The sequence below is a fragment of the Cuculus canorus genome, chromosome 2 (genome assembly GCF_017976375.1).
Source record: "Cuculus canorus isolate bCucCan1 chromosome 2, bCucCan1.pri, whole genome shotgun sequence".
In the NCBI taxonomy this organism is placed as follows: Eukaryota; Metazoa; Chordata; class Aves; order Cuculiformes; family Cuculidae; genus Cuculus; species Cuculus canorus.
The window spans coordinates 94,827,734-94,844,306 of NC_071402.1; the positions used below are offsets into that span (position 1 = coordinate 94,827,734).

Here is a 16,573-nt window from a genome sequence, read left to right on the forward strand (position 1 = left end):
GAGATGAACCAAGGACCTGCTGCCGTGAGGTGCTTCAGGCAGGAAAGGGGGAGCAGGGCAAGTGATTTTGCCAAAAGACGAAGATCTTGCTGTACACCCAGGGGAAAACGAAGGAGATATCAATTAAGAGTAAAGACTAAGCCCTCTAGCCGCCCTTCACCCATGGTGTTTGCAGGGTGGACAGTAGTTCCTATGCTGAGCTATACAGCATTAGGAGAGCAGGGTGGGTTGGAGCTGTGTGGAAGACAGCAAGTGTGGAGTGAGCTGCGCAGATGGAAGGGGAGAAGAAAATATTTCACCACCAGACACAGCTAAAGATGGGTTAAGAGCCAAGCTAAGCAAATGGCATGGGCAAATTGAGCAACTAAGGCAGATCAAGAGAGGAGGCAGCAAAAGACACAGAACAAACAAGCAAAACAAAATGAAGGAAGAAAAAAATATGGTACAGCATTCCGCTTTGGTTGGGTTTTTTCATGTTTTGTTCTTTGGGATTTTGTTTTACATAAGCAGCCACAGGAAAGATTGATATTCTCCAGAGAATTCCAACCTAAGCATGAGAACAAGTTTGAGAACCACTTTGATAGAGGTCGATGTGATGGTCTAACAGCAAGCGCCAACATTTCTGTTTCACCTTTTGCACTTGCAGACTTTTCCTCTTCAAAGAAAAAAAAAAAAAGACAAAAAAAAGTGCACTTGGAAGTGATTATTCCCACAGGGGAACCAGCTGCAGGTAAAGCAGTCAGCACACCTCTTTGTATTTCTTTCTGAATACTAAAACAACCCATGGGTTGTTTTCCCCTTCAATATGTCACTGGAAATTTTCCAATTGAACATGCTAGTTAGTTAAATACAGTTTGTAGATTCCATTCATCAAAACTTTCTTGACATCTCGAGTACCAGTTGTCACAAACTTGAAAGATAGGTAGCAACTACATGGTAGGGAACAAAAGAGAAGATTATTACACAGGAAGCCAGGCAACATTATATTTCCTTTTTTTTTTTACCTATTTTAAGAGAAACTCTAAACATGTTTCCTTTACACTGGAGAGAAAAAGGAGTGTGAGGTTTTTTTTCTTTAAAACGTTCAGGTTCTAGTGCAAGAGGCATGAGGCCCCACACATGAGCTGCTCACTTATTCAGCGGATTAAATCAAGACAAGTTCCTGTATAAAAAGTACCTTCTACAACTCTAGAATAACAATCTTGATGCTGAAGACAAGCGTTCCTGGTGCAAAACCCATTCCAGGCATGGATTGACAGTGGCTACAGATGCCAAGAGACTGAAAAACTGAAGAAAGATTTTAAACCACTTGGCACCCCCGTAGCTCACCTAACACATCAGGAAACCTTGAATCTTAGCGCCAAGAAAAAACAAAATAAAAACCAGAGGCAAACTGTAGTTTTATTGCTTTGATGGTGCCCAAAGTAGGGAATTCTTAGAGTAAGACATCCTAACCATGGGCACTCTCACATCAGACACAGCCAAGGAAACTGCTTCTTCCACATGTGGCTGTCTTCAAGTTTGTTTGCCAGATGTTTGCTTGGTTAAGTGGGTTAAAAACATGTGTCTGAAATGGTTACTTACCACCTCTGAGGTCTGTCAATGAAAACAAAATAGGTACAACAAGCCCCCAATTCGTTACCTGAGCTCTCCAAGAAGTGATGATATCGTACTCAGAGTCGGTCCATTTTCCTTCTTTGCTTCTGCTGTTGCAATCTGATAAAGCAACTTTTCCATTGAAAATGGTTTGGCTATACGTCGCCTCTTCATTTCCTGGGGCAGAAATTGTCAAATTAGTTCTTAAGTGAATTTGAACATAAAAAGTTATGGTGAATTAATTCAGCATAGCAAAAAGTAGCCTTTTAAAACAACCAAAAGTAAGAGCTTTCTATAGGCTGAATTAAATGAAGTATATATGTTCCTAACTTACATCCAGCACCTAACTTCACACTGAAGGAAACGTTGATTATAAATCAAGTCCTTACAGTGGAAAGCCAGGTGTCTGAGCACTTTAGGGCTCCCTGTTGAAAGAAGAGTTTCTGCATGTGCTTTAAGTGAACCGATGCCACAGAAGAAAACCTCAAAAACCTAGACTAGACGACCAGAGAGTCACAGCCAACTCTTTTCTCAGGGAATACCTTAGCACCTGTTTCTTCTCATTCAGGGTCACCAGTAGAGGCCAAAAACATATCTGTAATGCACAATGGCATACCTTGTAAGAAACCAATCATTATGCTCTTTTTTTTAGTATGCTTTACTGTGAAATTTAAAAAAGACAGGCAGAGTGTGCATCTACAAAGAGAATGAAGCAAAAGGCAAATATTCCAGTGCCACCACATTTCAGCAATACCCTTTTTTCAAAAAATAAAACTAAACCTCACCAGTGGAAAAAAACAGGATAGGAAGAGATGTCAATAAAATGAGAAAAATAAAAAGAAGGATGCCTGCGCGTAGATTAACCAGTTCGCTGAGGTGGAGGAACCAAAAAACACCTAAAAATTCTCTCCCTAAAAACACATTTTTCCTGTGGAGGCCAAGAGGAGTAATCCAATCAGTGAAGCTCAACAATGCCTACTGGCACTCTGTGCCACCCAGAAGGATCTGATCTTCTGACCTGCTTGAAGCCTAGGACTACTGTCATTTTGCATCTAGCAAGACAGGCAGGTGTCATGGCAAAGAGACAACACGCAGAAGATGGGGGTCAGTTCTGCTCAGTTTTGCCTGTGACTGGTTCCTCTCTGTGTAAGCATTTAAAGCTCCACCTGTCAATAGGAACTGACTGATTTTGGTAGCTTAAACCCTTTCAATAATTCTTAAGTAGGCAAATTCCTTGGTTTGTTGTGCATTTGGGAAAAGTCTAGAGTCTTCCTACTACCAGAAGAGGTGTATTTTGTTTTCAAATGACACAAAAGAAATGACCAAAAAATGGTCAGAGAGTTTTCAAATGACACTAACATGGCAGTGTAAAGCGAAGATGCTATTTTGGTTAAGAGTTTGGCCCATCAAATACCTCCTTGGCACAAACGAAACCAAAGATTCACCTTTATTTTTTTTCACCCTGTTTCGTAACCCTAATTACATCGTCTTGATTATTTCTTTTATCAGAACCAATATATCATAAAATTCATCATTTTTAATAGCACCAATTGCATGCATTGAAGTGATAATTAATACAGATATATCATGAAATGGATTAGTAACCTTTGCTGACCAAAAAGTGCTCAAAAGAGGTCACAGGTAAGAAAATCATTCATCAGACGGTCCTGCTAGAGCCTGTGTGGGGTCAGAACAACTGCAATTTTAGGAGTATTAGTAGAAGTTTTGTTGCATATTCGATTTGCTTTGCGTATTGTCTGAGGCTGCATAAGAACAGCCACTCCAAGTCAGATCAAAAGCCTGCACAGGCAACACATACAGCCAGGTTAAAAGGCCATAGTTGGTGGAAAGAGAAAAAAGCAAGGTACGCTCCTCCTGGCTGGCAGCTCAATGACCCCCCGAGCCCGAGGCAGGTCTGTGCTGTGTTTAGCACAACTCACTGGATCTGTGTATTCATCTATATTTTTGAACTCATGTAGGTCCTTCTCCTCCATACAGCACAGAAATACAGAGATAAGTATTTTAAAACAGACTTCTGTTTGATTTTGACCTACTGCCTAATAATTTCTTTTAATGACATGTTTTTCCATGTTAGAGAGACAGCAAACATTCATATTATAATTATCATCATCCTGCCACTTCTGAACTGATGTTACTATCATATGTGTCTCTTGGTCATTAATTTTCCAGGCTGAGTAGTCCGCTTACATTTAAAGCAGAAGCTAATTTAGTCATCAGTCTGTGCTGTGCTTTTTTTGAGTTACTCTGTTTTCCTTTTCCAATTAGGGACTCAGAATTGCACAAGTATTCATACCAAGAGCCTACACACACCGTAGCGATGTTTCTGCTCTGTTCTCTATTCTCTCTTTGCAATTCCTAACATTCAAGATTTTTTTACAAACCTCCCTGGAGCACTTGGCTGGCAGCTCCATAGGAATCCAAAGATTTATTTTTTTTCTCAGTTGCACAAGCTCATTCAGAGCCCATTGTTATGCCTGTCAAATTAGGATCATTTTTTATACCTGAGTCATTTAAAATTTATCAACCCATCTTCACACTCAGATCACTCAGTATCATGAAATCTTTCTGTAACACCTCATAGCTTTAATTTTTGCTGTCATTACCATTCATATCCTCAGTATAAAGGATTGGTTTTGCTACTCACTTTCTTTTCAGGGTTATTTACGGATATGTTGAACTGTACTGGTCTTGTAACGAATTCCTGAGGAATGCAGAAAGAGACCTCCCTCCATGATAAGAACTGACCACTTGTTCCCATCCTCTGCTTCTCTACAAATCAGTTAGTATTTTGGTGTGTGAACTTTCCCTCTTAACCCATGGCAACTTAATTTCTTAAAGAGCCTTTTCTGAGGAACCTCACCAAAAGTCTTCCAGATATGCTCACAGACATGAGCAGATTTCAGCTGCGTCTCTTCGGCCATGCACCCTTCCAAAAGTTTCAAGGCCTGGGGCCGTGATCTTACTGCAAAAGCCATGCTGGTTGCCCCAGTCTCATTCTTTTCTACATTCAGTTTTTCTTTTGGCTTTTAGCAAGTTGTTCTTCAATATCTAATTTTGGTCTGCATTTGCGACTGTTTACACGCGTTCTGCTAGACTGGTTGTTTTATTTGCACTTTCATCTTCTGGCCGCAAAAGGGATTTTTTTTTTGGTCTCTTTTCAAACAGAGTCCTTTTTCCTGGTGTTCAGCTGTGCCAAGGTTAGTGGGGATTTGCCTTTTGAAATTTTGTTTTCGCTAGGCAATGGGCATATGTTGTGAGCCTCTAACACAGCATCTTTAATCAATTTCTATGCTGCACACAAATACTTAACCCTTCATTCTGCATTCAAAATTTAACAAGCTTTCTTAGTATTATGTGAGTCTGTCATTTGAAATGAAACACCACAGCAGTGGATATTTTGCAGTTTACTGTGTTTTCAAGATTCTTAATCTCTGCTCACCATCACAGCACAGCTATTTGATAGTGATGTTTTGAACTGGGCTCCACCATTGCTGAGAAGCCAGACAACAGTTTCTGCTCATGTGGATTTCTTGACTTATTCAAGGATACGGAATTACCCCTTTGCCATTCCAAACATAAACTCTTTCACCACACGTGTAAAACTTCTCCTCACCCTCAGTTTAAAATTTCAAGAGCTCTTAGGGCGTTTTTTAAAAGCCAGCGACCTGGTTCCGTGTATGGTTTAGGTGAAACCTGTCTGTCCCTTTATACAGGCTTTATACAAAATGTTTTATTCCAGCAATTACCCCAACTCCTTATAAACTGAAATCAATGCAATTTCAGGTGAGGAATTTCATTTTTCCATATATTAAAGGAGACTGAGCAGTCATTCAATACAGAGATGAAACAACATTGTTTAGTAATATAAAGAGAGTCACTATAAAAAAATCAGGTCACAGTATCACAGAATGAAAACAAAGTCAACGTATCAAACAGCTGAAAACTGTCATATTGCTGTTGAGAACGGACAGAGGAAGGTACAGTTCTTTGCCAGAGTTCAATAACAGTCCAAAAGGGGAATCTTGCTTGTTACACAGAATGTCTCACAAGCTCTGAAAAGCACAATCCCAGCCAGCCTTTGAAAATGGCAAAGTGCCTTGTCAAAGTGAAGGAATCAAGGAAGACTTTCGACAGTTGAAGGGAGTTAAGAACACAGGACAGTTTGAGGAAAGAAGTGGTGGTGGGGGGAGGAATAGAACAATGCAGTAGGTGTTTCCAGAGTTATTTTGCTATAAAATCATATCTGCGGTTCTTGCAAAGTTTGTGAGAGCTGTGACTTCAATTTCCAAGGCAGGTTATCCTAGATTGCAATCTGCTGTCAGCTTATATTTACTCAGTGAAAAGCTCTTAAAAATTAATCAAAAGAAACTGTTCTTCAGAATCTGAGGCACCAAGAAGAGCTTTTTAATTGCTGCATAGTGATTTTTGTCTCTTACATGAGTGGCATTTTCACAATATCAAACAAGTGTTCAGTAAAGCAATAAATACAGCATATGGAGTTAATAGAATTGTGTACCTTCAGACAGAAAAGGTTAGCTCAAGATTCTCATTCCTTACCTACACACATATACAATTCCCACCTTCCCCCAACATAAATCTGTAATAAAATAACATTTTATTTCAAACTAAGTTAATATACAGTTAGTATAATCAGGCTGGAAGAATTCCATTAACCCTAGAGAACCAAAATCTAACTGTAGACATATTACATTTAATTACTTACTAACTACTTGGTCTGGAGCTGTAAATGATAATTTACTAGTGGCTTTGCTATAAAACACTACCAAAATAGCGTCTGTAACCCACAGTGTATTTGAGGAGGTTGGGAACATAAGTACTGACATATATTCTTTGTTCGATAACAGAGAAATGTAGGCAAAATCATGATGACTGGGGAATTCACTTGTTTGTTTCTGCAGACAATCTGCCTCGGTTGTGTGAAAAGGGAACAGGAAGTTTATTTACAGCTCAGTATCAGATGGGCTGGTCAGTGAACCTAAGCATTTTCAAGTTGATTAAAACAGAAATTGCCCTGATCAACAGCTTTTCCTGAACGAAGGGGCAGAGGAAGACAAGCAATACAGCTGTGAGTATTAACTGACTCTGCCTATCATAAGAGCAAACAAGCACAGTTATTCAGATATTTGCACCTGAGATTCTAATGGTTCTAGAAAACATCACTTAAAAAAAATTAGTAAGCATAATACAATATATTCTCATTAGCTCTGAAGGGATTTCTTTTAAAAGCTTCCTCACAATCTGCTCTGCCGGCATAGCAATCTTCTGAATTTTTCAAGTATACAGCAGTTCTTAGCTATCAATTACTACCTCAGTGGCTTTTCTGAGAACAAGGAACCATCTTATGCCTTGCAGAACTTCTTCCTTCTTTTTATTTAATAGTCCACAAAACCAGACATAGTTGTACTAGTCTCACAATACTATCAATCCTGGAATGTCTGGTTTGCTGTCGTTTTAGATGGCAGGGCCGTGAATCCATTTTAACTCCTTTTCTCAACTTACCTTGGCTGTTTTAAAACCCATACTTGTCCACTGGGTGGTAGCAAAGTGCACTGTTTCAGAAACACTATAGCCACAACACACTTTAGACACAAAGGATCCAGGAAAACAGACAACGAACTGCCCGCTCTGCTGTACAGTACGGTGCACCCTGATCCCCTCCTTGCACAAGATTTCTGGGGAGATCTAGAAAGACATAAAAGTGAAACAAAAAAAAAACAAAAAAAGGGAAAACAATCAGAACTTTCTTTTACAGTTAGAGCCCCCTTTGTCGCTGGGTGCTGCCACATGCTACTTGTGGAGAAAAGCTGTGCTGTGCTACCAGCTCAACTCTTTTCACTTTTCTTTCTGCAGACGCTGAAGCTGAGCCTTTGGAGTTAGAATTACAGAAGCAGCTCTTTTGAAACCAACAGCTTAAACTCTCACTTGCCAGACAATCTCAAACACAAAGCTTCAAAGCAATGCTATCTATTACTACATAAAGTAAAACGCAGGCCATTCTGTCTCCAATCTAGATCTTTTCAGATAGACTTGGTATTGAATTCACCTTCCTACTACACCTATGTTTGAGATTCATAGAATCATAGAACAGATTGGGCTGGAAGGGATCTTAAAAATCATCCATTTCCAACCCCCCTTCCATGGGCAGGGACACCTCCCACTGGATCAGGCTGCCCAAGGACCCATCCAACGTGGCCTTGAACACCTCCAGGGATGGGGCAGCCACAGCTTCCCTGGGCACATCCACAACTTCCCTGAGCAGAGATGTTAACACGGGGAGCTAAGGGAGTTGGTTTTTTTGTGGGATCCCAAATTTATACTTAAATGCACTTAATGGAAATTGTTATCCAAAGGAAATAAATAAGGGAACCAAAAATACTTTGAAATCTTTGGAGTATTTGGTTTCTCCTACCCATGCTGGCATGACAAAATGTCAGTCATGGCAGATTAATTGATTACAAAACATCTCCTTTGTGAGGTTAAATATATCATGGACAGTATTAAAAATGGACATTTATTACATTAATTTCCAATTCAACATTTTAACAATTAAGCCTTGATAGAAAAGTGGGTAAACACCACAAGCAGAAAGTAGCCAGATTCTAACAACAGCATCATATAAACCAAAATAAATCCCCAAACAACCAGCCTTCTGATTAGCCTTGGGTTCTCAAACAGGAATACTTCTCCCAGTGTTAACCTACCATTACATTACTTTCAAGCATTTCCAGCCCTGGAGTGCCATTGGCTTGCAGCAGGGTATGTACCACATCATCAAGTTTGTTCTCCTCCGCAGCAGGAATGCAATACCTGTTGTTTTGTCAGAAGAAAAGAAAGATTTACTGTGGAGTAAATAATGGTCTACAGCTATACAGTAGCAGGCAATTCAGATCTGGACATTGATTAAAAGAAAGAAATTAAACATAGGCTTTCTCACACAGTTCTTTTTGGTAAAACACTAGGGATTCATGGAATGCTGTTTATTTAGACTCAGTCTGATGGTGTTCACTAGATGCAAAAGGACACAAAATCCCTAAACCAGAAATGTGAATACTCAAGAGTTCTGTAGAATCAGAGGAGAAAAATCATCAATCGCATGATATGCATTTTAAAGGCACTGGAATAGCTAATTATGGACAGAAGTTTTCATTTCATAAGCACCAACATATGTACTGTTACCTTTATCATAAACGGATGTATTTATTACCTGTGCATGAACTGAAGGATCTTTTTACTTAATAACCTTTTCTGCTCATAACAATGAAGAAACCACAAATCACTTTCCTAGCTGGCACACAAAATAACCTAAGACCTTCTTGCCTTGCTTAATAAACAAATCCCTCATCCTTCCTCTCGCTAGCAACAAAAGAAAGGCCTGACTACAAGCAGCCAAAGCAGCAAGAGAGATTTAAAGCTCTGTAGGGTATATACCCCGAGTTGTACATCCTCCTTTCTCTTAGAAGCTAAGAAAGCAGCTGTCTTTTCTGTGCTCACTGCCAGCAGTATTCCCTATGCAGAAGTGACAAGAAATAATGTAAGAATATCAGGTCTTAGCTTCACAGATCTAGAGAACTGCTATTTTGCAGGACGTAGGGAGACAATATGGTGACAATCCGCTGCTATGCTTGCCTGCACCCTGCCAGAAGGGCAATGGTTTTTGTCCAACCAGGAGACACCTGTTCTCATGATCTGGTGGTTGGTACCTGACGACTGTGAACTAAGCAGCACAGCTTGCTGGGAAATATGGTGCAAATCCTGGCATTCCTAGACTTGAGTTGCTGCCATGCTGGGCTTTATCTCTGACATTGCTTTTATTTAATTTGTTATGTTCAGGCAAATAAAAAGCATCTCCAGATTTATCATGACTTACTTCAACTCACTTTAATGATGACACCTCAGTCTGGAGCCCATGCCAAACACAGACACACAGATGTTTTTCCAAAACTGACAACAAGAGAAGAGAAGGAATCTGGAAAGATTTTGGGGAAAGGGGGCAGTTTTCTTGACAAAGAATCATAGAATGGTTTGGGTTGGAAAGGACCTTAAAGATCATCCAGTTCCAACACCCTGCCATGCGGATGCCATTGCCACCCATCCAGCCTCTCTACCAATTTCATAAAGTGTTCTGCTGGCCTGTTAGGCTATTTGCTTACAATATGCACTAATGTTAACCCCGGATGCATCATACAGAGTTATCCTGCTTAACTGGTCTGTAGGAGGCTGTACTCCCTATGATTTGAACGCCTCTTTACTGTTCCACTATCCTGATGATGACTTTGTTGATCTTCAAGTCAGGAACCAGAAGAGATGACGAAATCTACTCAAACAGCTAATGGCAGCCACAATAAGGGCTCTAATGAGCTGGCTGCCCACGTACACAGAGTAACTCCTTACAGACATACTGACAGCAATTACGAGCTTGCTAAGAAATCCTAGGGTTATAGAGAGGTGAAGTGGAAGAATCTCATTTTTATATGGATCAAGCCCCAAGAGATATTTTAAATACATGTTGTGTATCACTTTGCACTACCAGCATTTCTAACAGTAACAGCTGCACGTGTGTACAGTATTACCCTAGTTATACTATCATAACAGATCTTAAATGGTGATGACAATATTTTAGATTCAAATCCAGAACACAGCAGAACCCACTCTTTTCTTTTAGAAATATAAATCTAGCTGTAACAGCTGAAAAGATTGAGAGAGGCAGTCCATTACAACATGGGCTCAGGAAAAGCACAGGAACGATGCGTGAAGAGGAGGGGAAGTACAGAAGGGTATGGGACTATTGGACTACTGACAGGACTGAGGCGTATACTGCGATTTCATTTACTAGCTATTCTTTCTGTACCTATAAAAATGGGAAGTGCGTAGCCAGCACAGACTTCTGAGTGTCTCAGGCAGAACATCTTTTAATGGGCACTGAGGATCCTTCCTGAGTAGAAAGGTTAGGTCACTGACCTCTGCCCTGCATTAAAATTGAGTTCTCTTGTGTTTCCTCTTCAGGAGGTAAATCTGAGAGATTAGACAGTGACCTAAGCAACCTACAGGTAAATGAAGCACAACTGATTTTAGCACCACAGGGATCTGTCCTTGGAAGAGAACAACTCTGGATGCTGAGTGGACTTAGCAAGACAGAGAAGAGGCTTGGTGCCTGGTCACCTGCTTTGTTATCACTGAAGCAGACACTGAATGCAATGCTGTCAGGGCTACTCCAGCTAGTACATCAGACATGGAGTTATTAAATTAATCTTTTCCTCCATAAAGTTGGGTACTTGATTGCAAAACTAAAAGTTGTAATGACTTTATATTGCATATTAGCCTGACACTTAAGTCTGGCAGCCTTGCACAAGAATAGCTTTTGCAGGCAAAGGAGTTTTGCCTCTTCCTTCTTGTGAGTTATTCCTGCTTACTATCCACATTTCATCAAAGCAATCATCACAAGTACTTGAAGGGATGTACTTATGTGGTATAAGTAAGCTCATGGAAAAAAAAGCACAGGGCTTCTTTGGGTTTATTCTTCTTGGCTTGGAAAAACAGGAGTAGCCTTTCCTGAAACTCTCGACTAACTGCTTTCAAGTCTTCCCAATCCCAAAGGTACATGTTTTCACATGCACAGTACAAAGAGTGGCCTCAGACCCTAATTACAAGATTCCTGAATGTCTTCTATTCAGAATTTGCTGTCATTTAAGACTAGATGAATGTCAGAGAGACAAACAGACTCACTGAAGGTTGAGGACAACCTAGCTTGCTTAGCATGTTGTTCCAACACCATATTATTATAAAACATTACAGATCACCGATTCACAGAAGAGAGGGAAGAGGCATGAAATGCCCATGACAGAAAATGACAGAAACTCCTACGTCTTCAGCATAATTCAGTGTTTACCTTTATCCTCTGGTATCATCACACATAGTTCTCCAACTTAAAGTATGTAGAGAGGAGCTCCTGCTTTAATGATTTCCTCCAAGATTTCAAATGCTTGTTTCTGGGCTGTGTGCTATCACTCATAGTTCTCACCGATGATCCTTTTGACCAGTGTGACAGGAAACTGGCAGAAAGGTATGTGACATACCAGCATCTGCTGTACTTCCACTGTAATCTAATTCATCAACATCTGCACTAAATTTAAAAAGGATTCACCATGTTCAAAACCATTGATAAACTGAGTCTATTTGCATGGAGTGTCTAGAAAATAAGAAACGTAGCTAGCAGCTAACTGGTAATGTTCACACTAAGACACTAGAATGATGTGTGTAATCAGACTGACAACTATTATCACGGGGTAATGAAAAAAATTCATATGAGAGAAAATGTAGAGGGAACTACAAGGAACCTGGTAGACAGAGAGTTCAAGACATTTTGCATAAAATAGGAAAGTGGTGCCTATTTACTCAAACCACGGATTCAGTCATTTTACAAGCAACAAATACAGACCTGGCTTGACAAATGTCTGTCTGTCAGCCTAACGAAAGCCTACCTCGACTAGCTGTCATTTGGCTTCCATGTCATGAAAACTATCCATAGATTAAACCCTACATCAAGCAGAAATATTGCTAAATATCTCAGAATAGAGCACGGAAAATAAAGTGAAACTTTTATTCCAGGAAAGGATGTTCGATCACTTAACTTTATACTATATTTTTCTATTAAAACTCTAATCACACATGCTTGACCTTCTAGGTGAGACTCATTCATGCTAAAGGTACGACACAAGCTGCTGTTAACAGCAGTCTATGGGCAGCCACTGCGGTGAACATGAAGGAAATAAAACACAGGAATACCTACCAAATGCAATCAGCACCAGTGTGTAAGTAGTCAATGTATGGAAGGTGATTTTGGTCTCGAGACCAGCATGAGGTAGAAAAGACCATGCCAATATTTAGCCAAGGAATTGTCACTCCTAAAACAAAGAGATTGAAAGACTGAGTAACTGTAGTTTCTAATTAAAAGACAGTTTGAGAGGGAATTTCAGTTGAAAATCTCGTTCTACCAGCAAGCTGACCATTAAGTTTTAAGTCTCCCTACCAGAGTGAGTAATTCACAGAGAATAATTTAACAAATTCAGCATTTTCCACTAATAAAATATCTACCGGTCAGTTACAGTGCCCTTGAACATATTTATTTTCTAGAAGCAGTAAAAAGTGGTTATTCTTTAGAGAAATTTACAAATACCCATAATTCAAGCTCAATTCCATTGACCAGAGGAGGTTGCTTCATGCTGTCAAGGTACATGTACTTGCAGACATGTATCCTGTTTCCCAGCTGGTTTGTTCAGGCTCAACACCTGCACAGGAGACTGAATTATGCTTTCAGCTAATGTTTCTACCAGTCGATCGCAATGGTACATATGCAGCTGGAGCACTCATAACAATTCATTTAGAAAACTTGCACGTTGCTTTGCCCAGCGCTACAGACTAGGTTTGCAAGTCAGAAAGTTGCATGGCTCTGTCCTTCACCACCCTGACACAAAACAAGAACACCAATGTACCGACAACAACAGAAAGGGATACTGCCAAGTACAACTGGTTCCCCCCAAGTATATGGTCTAAACTATTTATTAATTCTTTATCTGCACGCCTGCCTTCATTCCTTTAAATGCCACTCACTACATACAACTGCAAGGTCAGACGGCCAACTGAGGGGCCAGAAAGAGGGAGGAGACTTTGTTGACTACACCACCACATTTAGAGGACACTTACACCTGCTGTAGAAAACATACGAATTGCTTACCAGGCACAGCACCAAGATGTCGCAGGATGGATCCTGTATTATTAGGAAGGACTGTGAGGTTCCACCCATGCCTGTTGAGAGGCAACACAGAGGCAGACACTTGTCAGTGCATGTTCCACCCATGCCAACAACCCCAGTGCCAAGCTGCCCTGCCAGCCTCATGCCCCAACCTCCACTCGGCACATTGGGGCAGCTGGCAAGAGTTGACAAAGCAGGTGGATCTGGTGATATTACCTTGAAAACGGTTCAGATTTTCCCACGGGAAAGCCACTCCCATGGGTGTTGGTGTCTACTTTTCCACAATGCACTGCTACATGGCAATCTTTCTGTTCCACTATCCGCCAATATTCTTGCTGTGGTAAGAAAAAGTGGCAACGCACTTTTAATTCACCAAACAGGCTATATCTTATTAAATATAAACCCCAGAAACTTACAGAGCTTTCACAACCTTAATGTAATTCAACATAAAACACTGCTTAAAAATAAGAACAGAAATACTTAAAAGTAACAATGAATTGAGAAGAAAGAATTTAGATCCGCTTGGCTCTTGTGCTTCAGGACATGACAGATTAAGACTTCCTTCTCTCCCTCAGTTCATCAACACCTCTATTTAAAACGTTAAAAAAATTAAAAGGAAGAATCAGTATCATGTCTATGTAACCATTTATTTTTCTCCCACACTAAGCAGCCTTAAACTGCTCATGGTAACGCCTGAACGTTAACTATACTGAATCCCCACACTCAATCCACTGAAATAAAAACTTTTACGACCTCTTGTTTTGGCCTTACCTCTACTTCAGCTACTGTAGGCTCCTTTGTGAAGCACATGTTCATGATATTTCTTGCTGTTCGGTAGAAGGTCGTTAAAGAAACAGACCTACCCTGTGGAAAAAGAAAATAAAATTAAGTGAAAATAAAATGTGCTTCCATTCCCCCAGCCTCACTCTTTACCTTACAAGCTCAACCCCAGATCATGACAAGGGGAAACAGGAGAATGTCTCTAGAATACATGTGGGTCTAAAGCTCATTCCTTGTCTGAGGAAGAAAACCTCAAATTATACAGATATTTAACCACATCGATTCATCAAACCAACCATCGAAATGGCCAAATGAACATTCCTAGAAGGCCGTGTATGTTGCTTTGTTCAGCACGACGCTCTGTGTTTGATAAATACAGAAAATGGATATGGCTTAGCTTTCTGTGACAGGTTGCAAAACGACCCAGTAGGCAATTCTATCTGCATTTTACAATCAATCCAATACGTGATGAAAGGATCATGTAGCTACGCTCTTTACATACAGAGGAGCAGGTGAAAAAGACTTAGGAAACTCACAGAAACATTCAGAATCAAACTAGTATTGTATGCGATAGAAGGAGGTCACAAAGAGTAGAGTTTACCAAGATTACTATAATCACCTGCTTACAAAAGCTAGCTATGCTCAATTCAATAAAAGCAGTTCAAATACAAGGAATCAGGACCTGTTATTACAAGGCTAAGAAAAGTAAAACACAGTAAAATTGCCAAATGTGTGCACTCTTTCTTGGCACTGCTGCAGGAGCTGCACGAGAAGAGGATCTGACTTGGTTTTCTGCTTGAGCTATACCCTACATTTCTGGACTGCTTTTGCACACACCTACAACACCAGATGTTCTAGGAAGCATCGTCCGAAGGCTTTGAAGGCAGGAACACGTGAACCTGCTTGCTTCTTTCAGTCCAGACATACTGTTATGCCCAGACAGGGGCAACCCCATCACCTTCTCCACTCCATGGCAGAAGAAATATCCTGGGAAGCTGTGAGCCATGAGAGCTGGCAAGCGCCACATCAGCATGCAGGCTTGTGGGCACTGCTGCAGGCAGAGACTTAGCACCCCTCTGCAAACGTGTCCCCTCGCCAGATCTACTGCTCCTTCCTCCAATTCCCATCATACCCACTGGTTGCCCATTTGAGCAACCACAGACTTAAAAACTCCATGTAAATGAACATTTTATTACTCGGACTACTACCTTTCTAGTTTTTCAGTTATGAAACAAATCTGTCAAACTGCCTCAGTCTTTGCTCGTGTTTGATTTATTTAAAAGCTATGCCCAAGAGTAAGCTAGAAACGACTATACAAACAGCTTTTCCCCCAGAGGCCAAGTCTATCACTTTGCCATGCTCCTACGGTTGTAACATTGTCACTTTTTTAATTGAATGCAGCATAATTAGCTGTAACAAAAAAAGTTTGTGAAATGCCCAGGGCCTGGGGCCCTCTGATTCCCATAAACTTCAGAGCTGGATGTTCTGCAATACAATAAGCAATTTCCTTCATCTTTTAATGCCCTTATGAATCATTTATTGAGGCAGTCTTTTACAACAAAACCTCTCGTAAAACGCAGAGCCTGCACAAACAGTCGTCACACAAGCACAGACTTCCCCACCCACAAACCAACACACGCTTTGCAGCAGCCTCCTTGTTTCAGTTACTTGCCTCATCCTCTCGTCTTACAGAGAAGAATACAAGTACTCATCATCCAAGATTAAAGGTGTCTTTCCATTTTTCAGATACGCAACAAGCAAGAAAAACAAAAGTGGAAAAACTGAACAGTTTAGCCCTTTAAAACTGAATATACCCATTTCTTCCTCCTATCAAGAATCTATCTTTTTAATCTTCTAAAAGATGTAACACAAATCAAATGGTTGAGGGAGTTTTGTTGTCTGGTTTTTGTTGTGCTGCTGAGGGACCTCGTAAAATTTTCTAACACCAAATCAGAAAATAATTTAAAATGCCATAAAGGAGCATTTTAGCCAAAACACACAAAGAATTGAAGAGCAGAATACCCTTTTCAACGCCCTCAAAAATATCTCAACAGTTCAACAACAGTCCAGGTTGTTTCAAGCCACTGAGAAGAGTCTCTGTAGCTGCAATAATACAACAGAGGAAGGTTTAAGGAACAAAAGTTCCTAGTTCCTCTCTCCTGATTCTTCTCTACGGCCTCTGCACTGGCTGCAAGAGCCAGCACAGAACATCACCACCACCACCACTAAGCCTGGAGGGAAGGCACAGAGTAGGACACTCCAATGCTATCAATGTTAAAGCCATTAAAGCAACCACGAATATAAGCAGAAAAGAGAGATTTCACCACAGCCACAGACAGGAAGGTGGGACCTCCAGTTAAACAGAGTGCAGAAATGCCAAACCCCAGCTGCAGATTGCTCAGCATG

At 40.5% G+C, this 16,573-nt stretch overlaps 1 protein-coding gene across 2 annotated transcripts in view; it reads right to left on the reverse strand.

Annotated features, from left to right (window-relative positions):
* Positions 1-16,573, reverse strand: part of JARID2 (jumonji and AT-rich interaction domain containing 2) — a 230,728-nt gene that overhangs the window by 5,942 nt on the left and 208,213 nt on the right. For both annotated transcript variants that reach the window (XM_054057388.1, XM_054057387.1), the window contains exons 9-15: positions 14,159-14,251; positions 13,604-13,722; positions 13,370-13,440; positions 12,425-12,539; positions 8,340-8,445; positions 7,138-7,320; positions 1,643-1,773 (exon numbers count right to left, since the gene is read on the reverse strand). In XM_054057388.1, the coding sequence (XP_053913363.1) occupies positions 1,643-1,773; positions 7,138-7,320; positions 8,340-8,445; positions 12,425-12,539; positions 13,370-13,440; positions 13,604-13,722; positions 14,159-14,251 (818 nt within the window). The remainder of the gene's footprint in view (positions 1-1,642; positions 1,774-7,137; positions 7,321-8,339; positions 8,446-12,424; positions 12,540-13,369; positions 13,441-13,603; positions 13,723-14,158; positions 14,252-16,573) is intronic.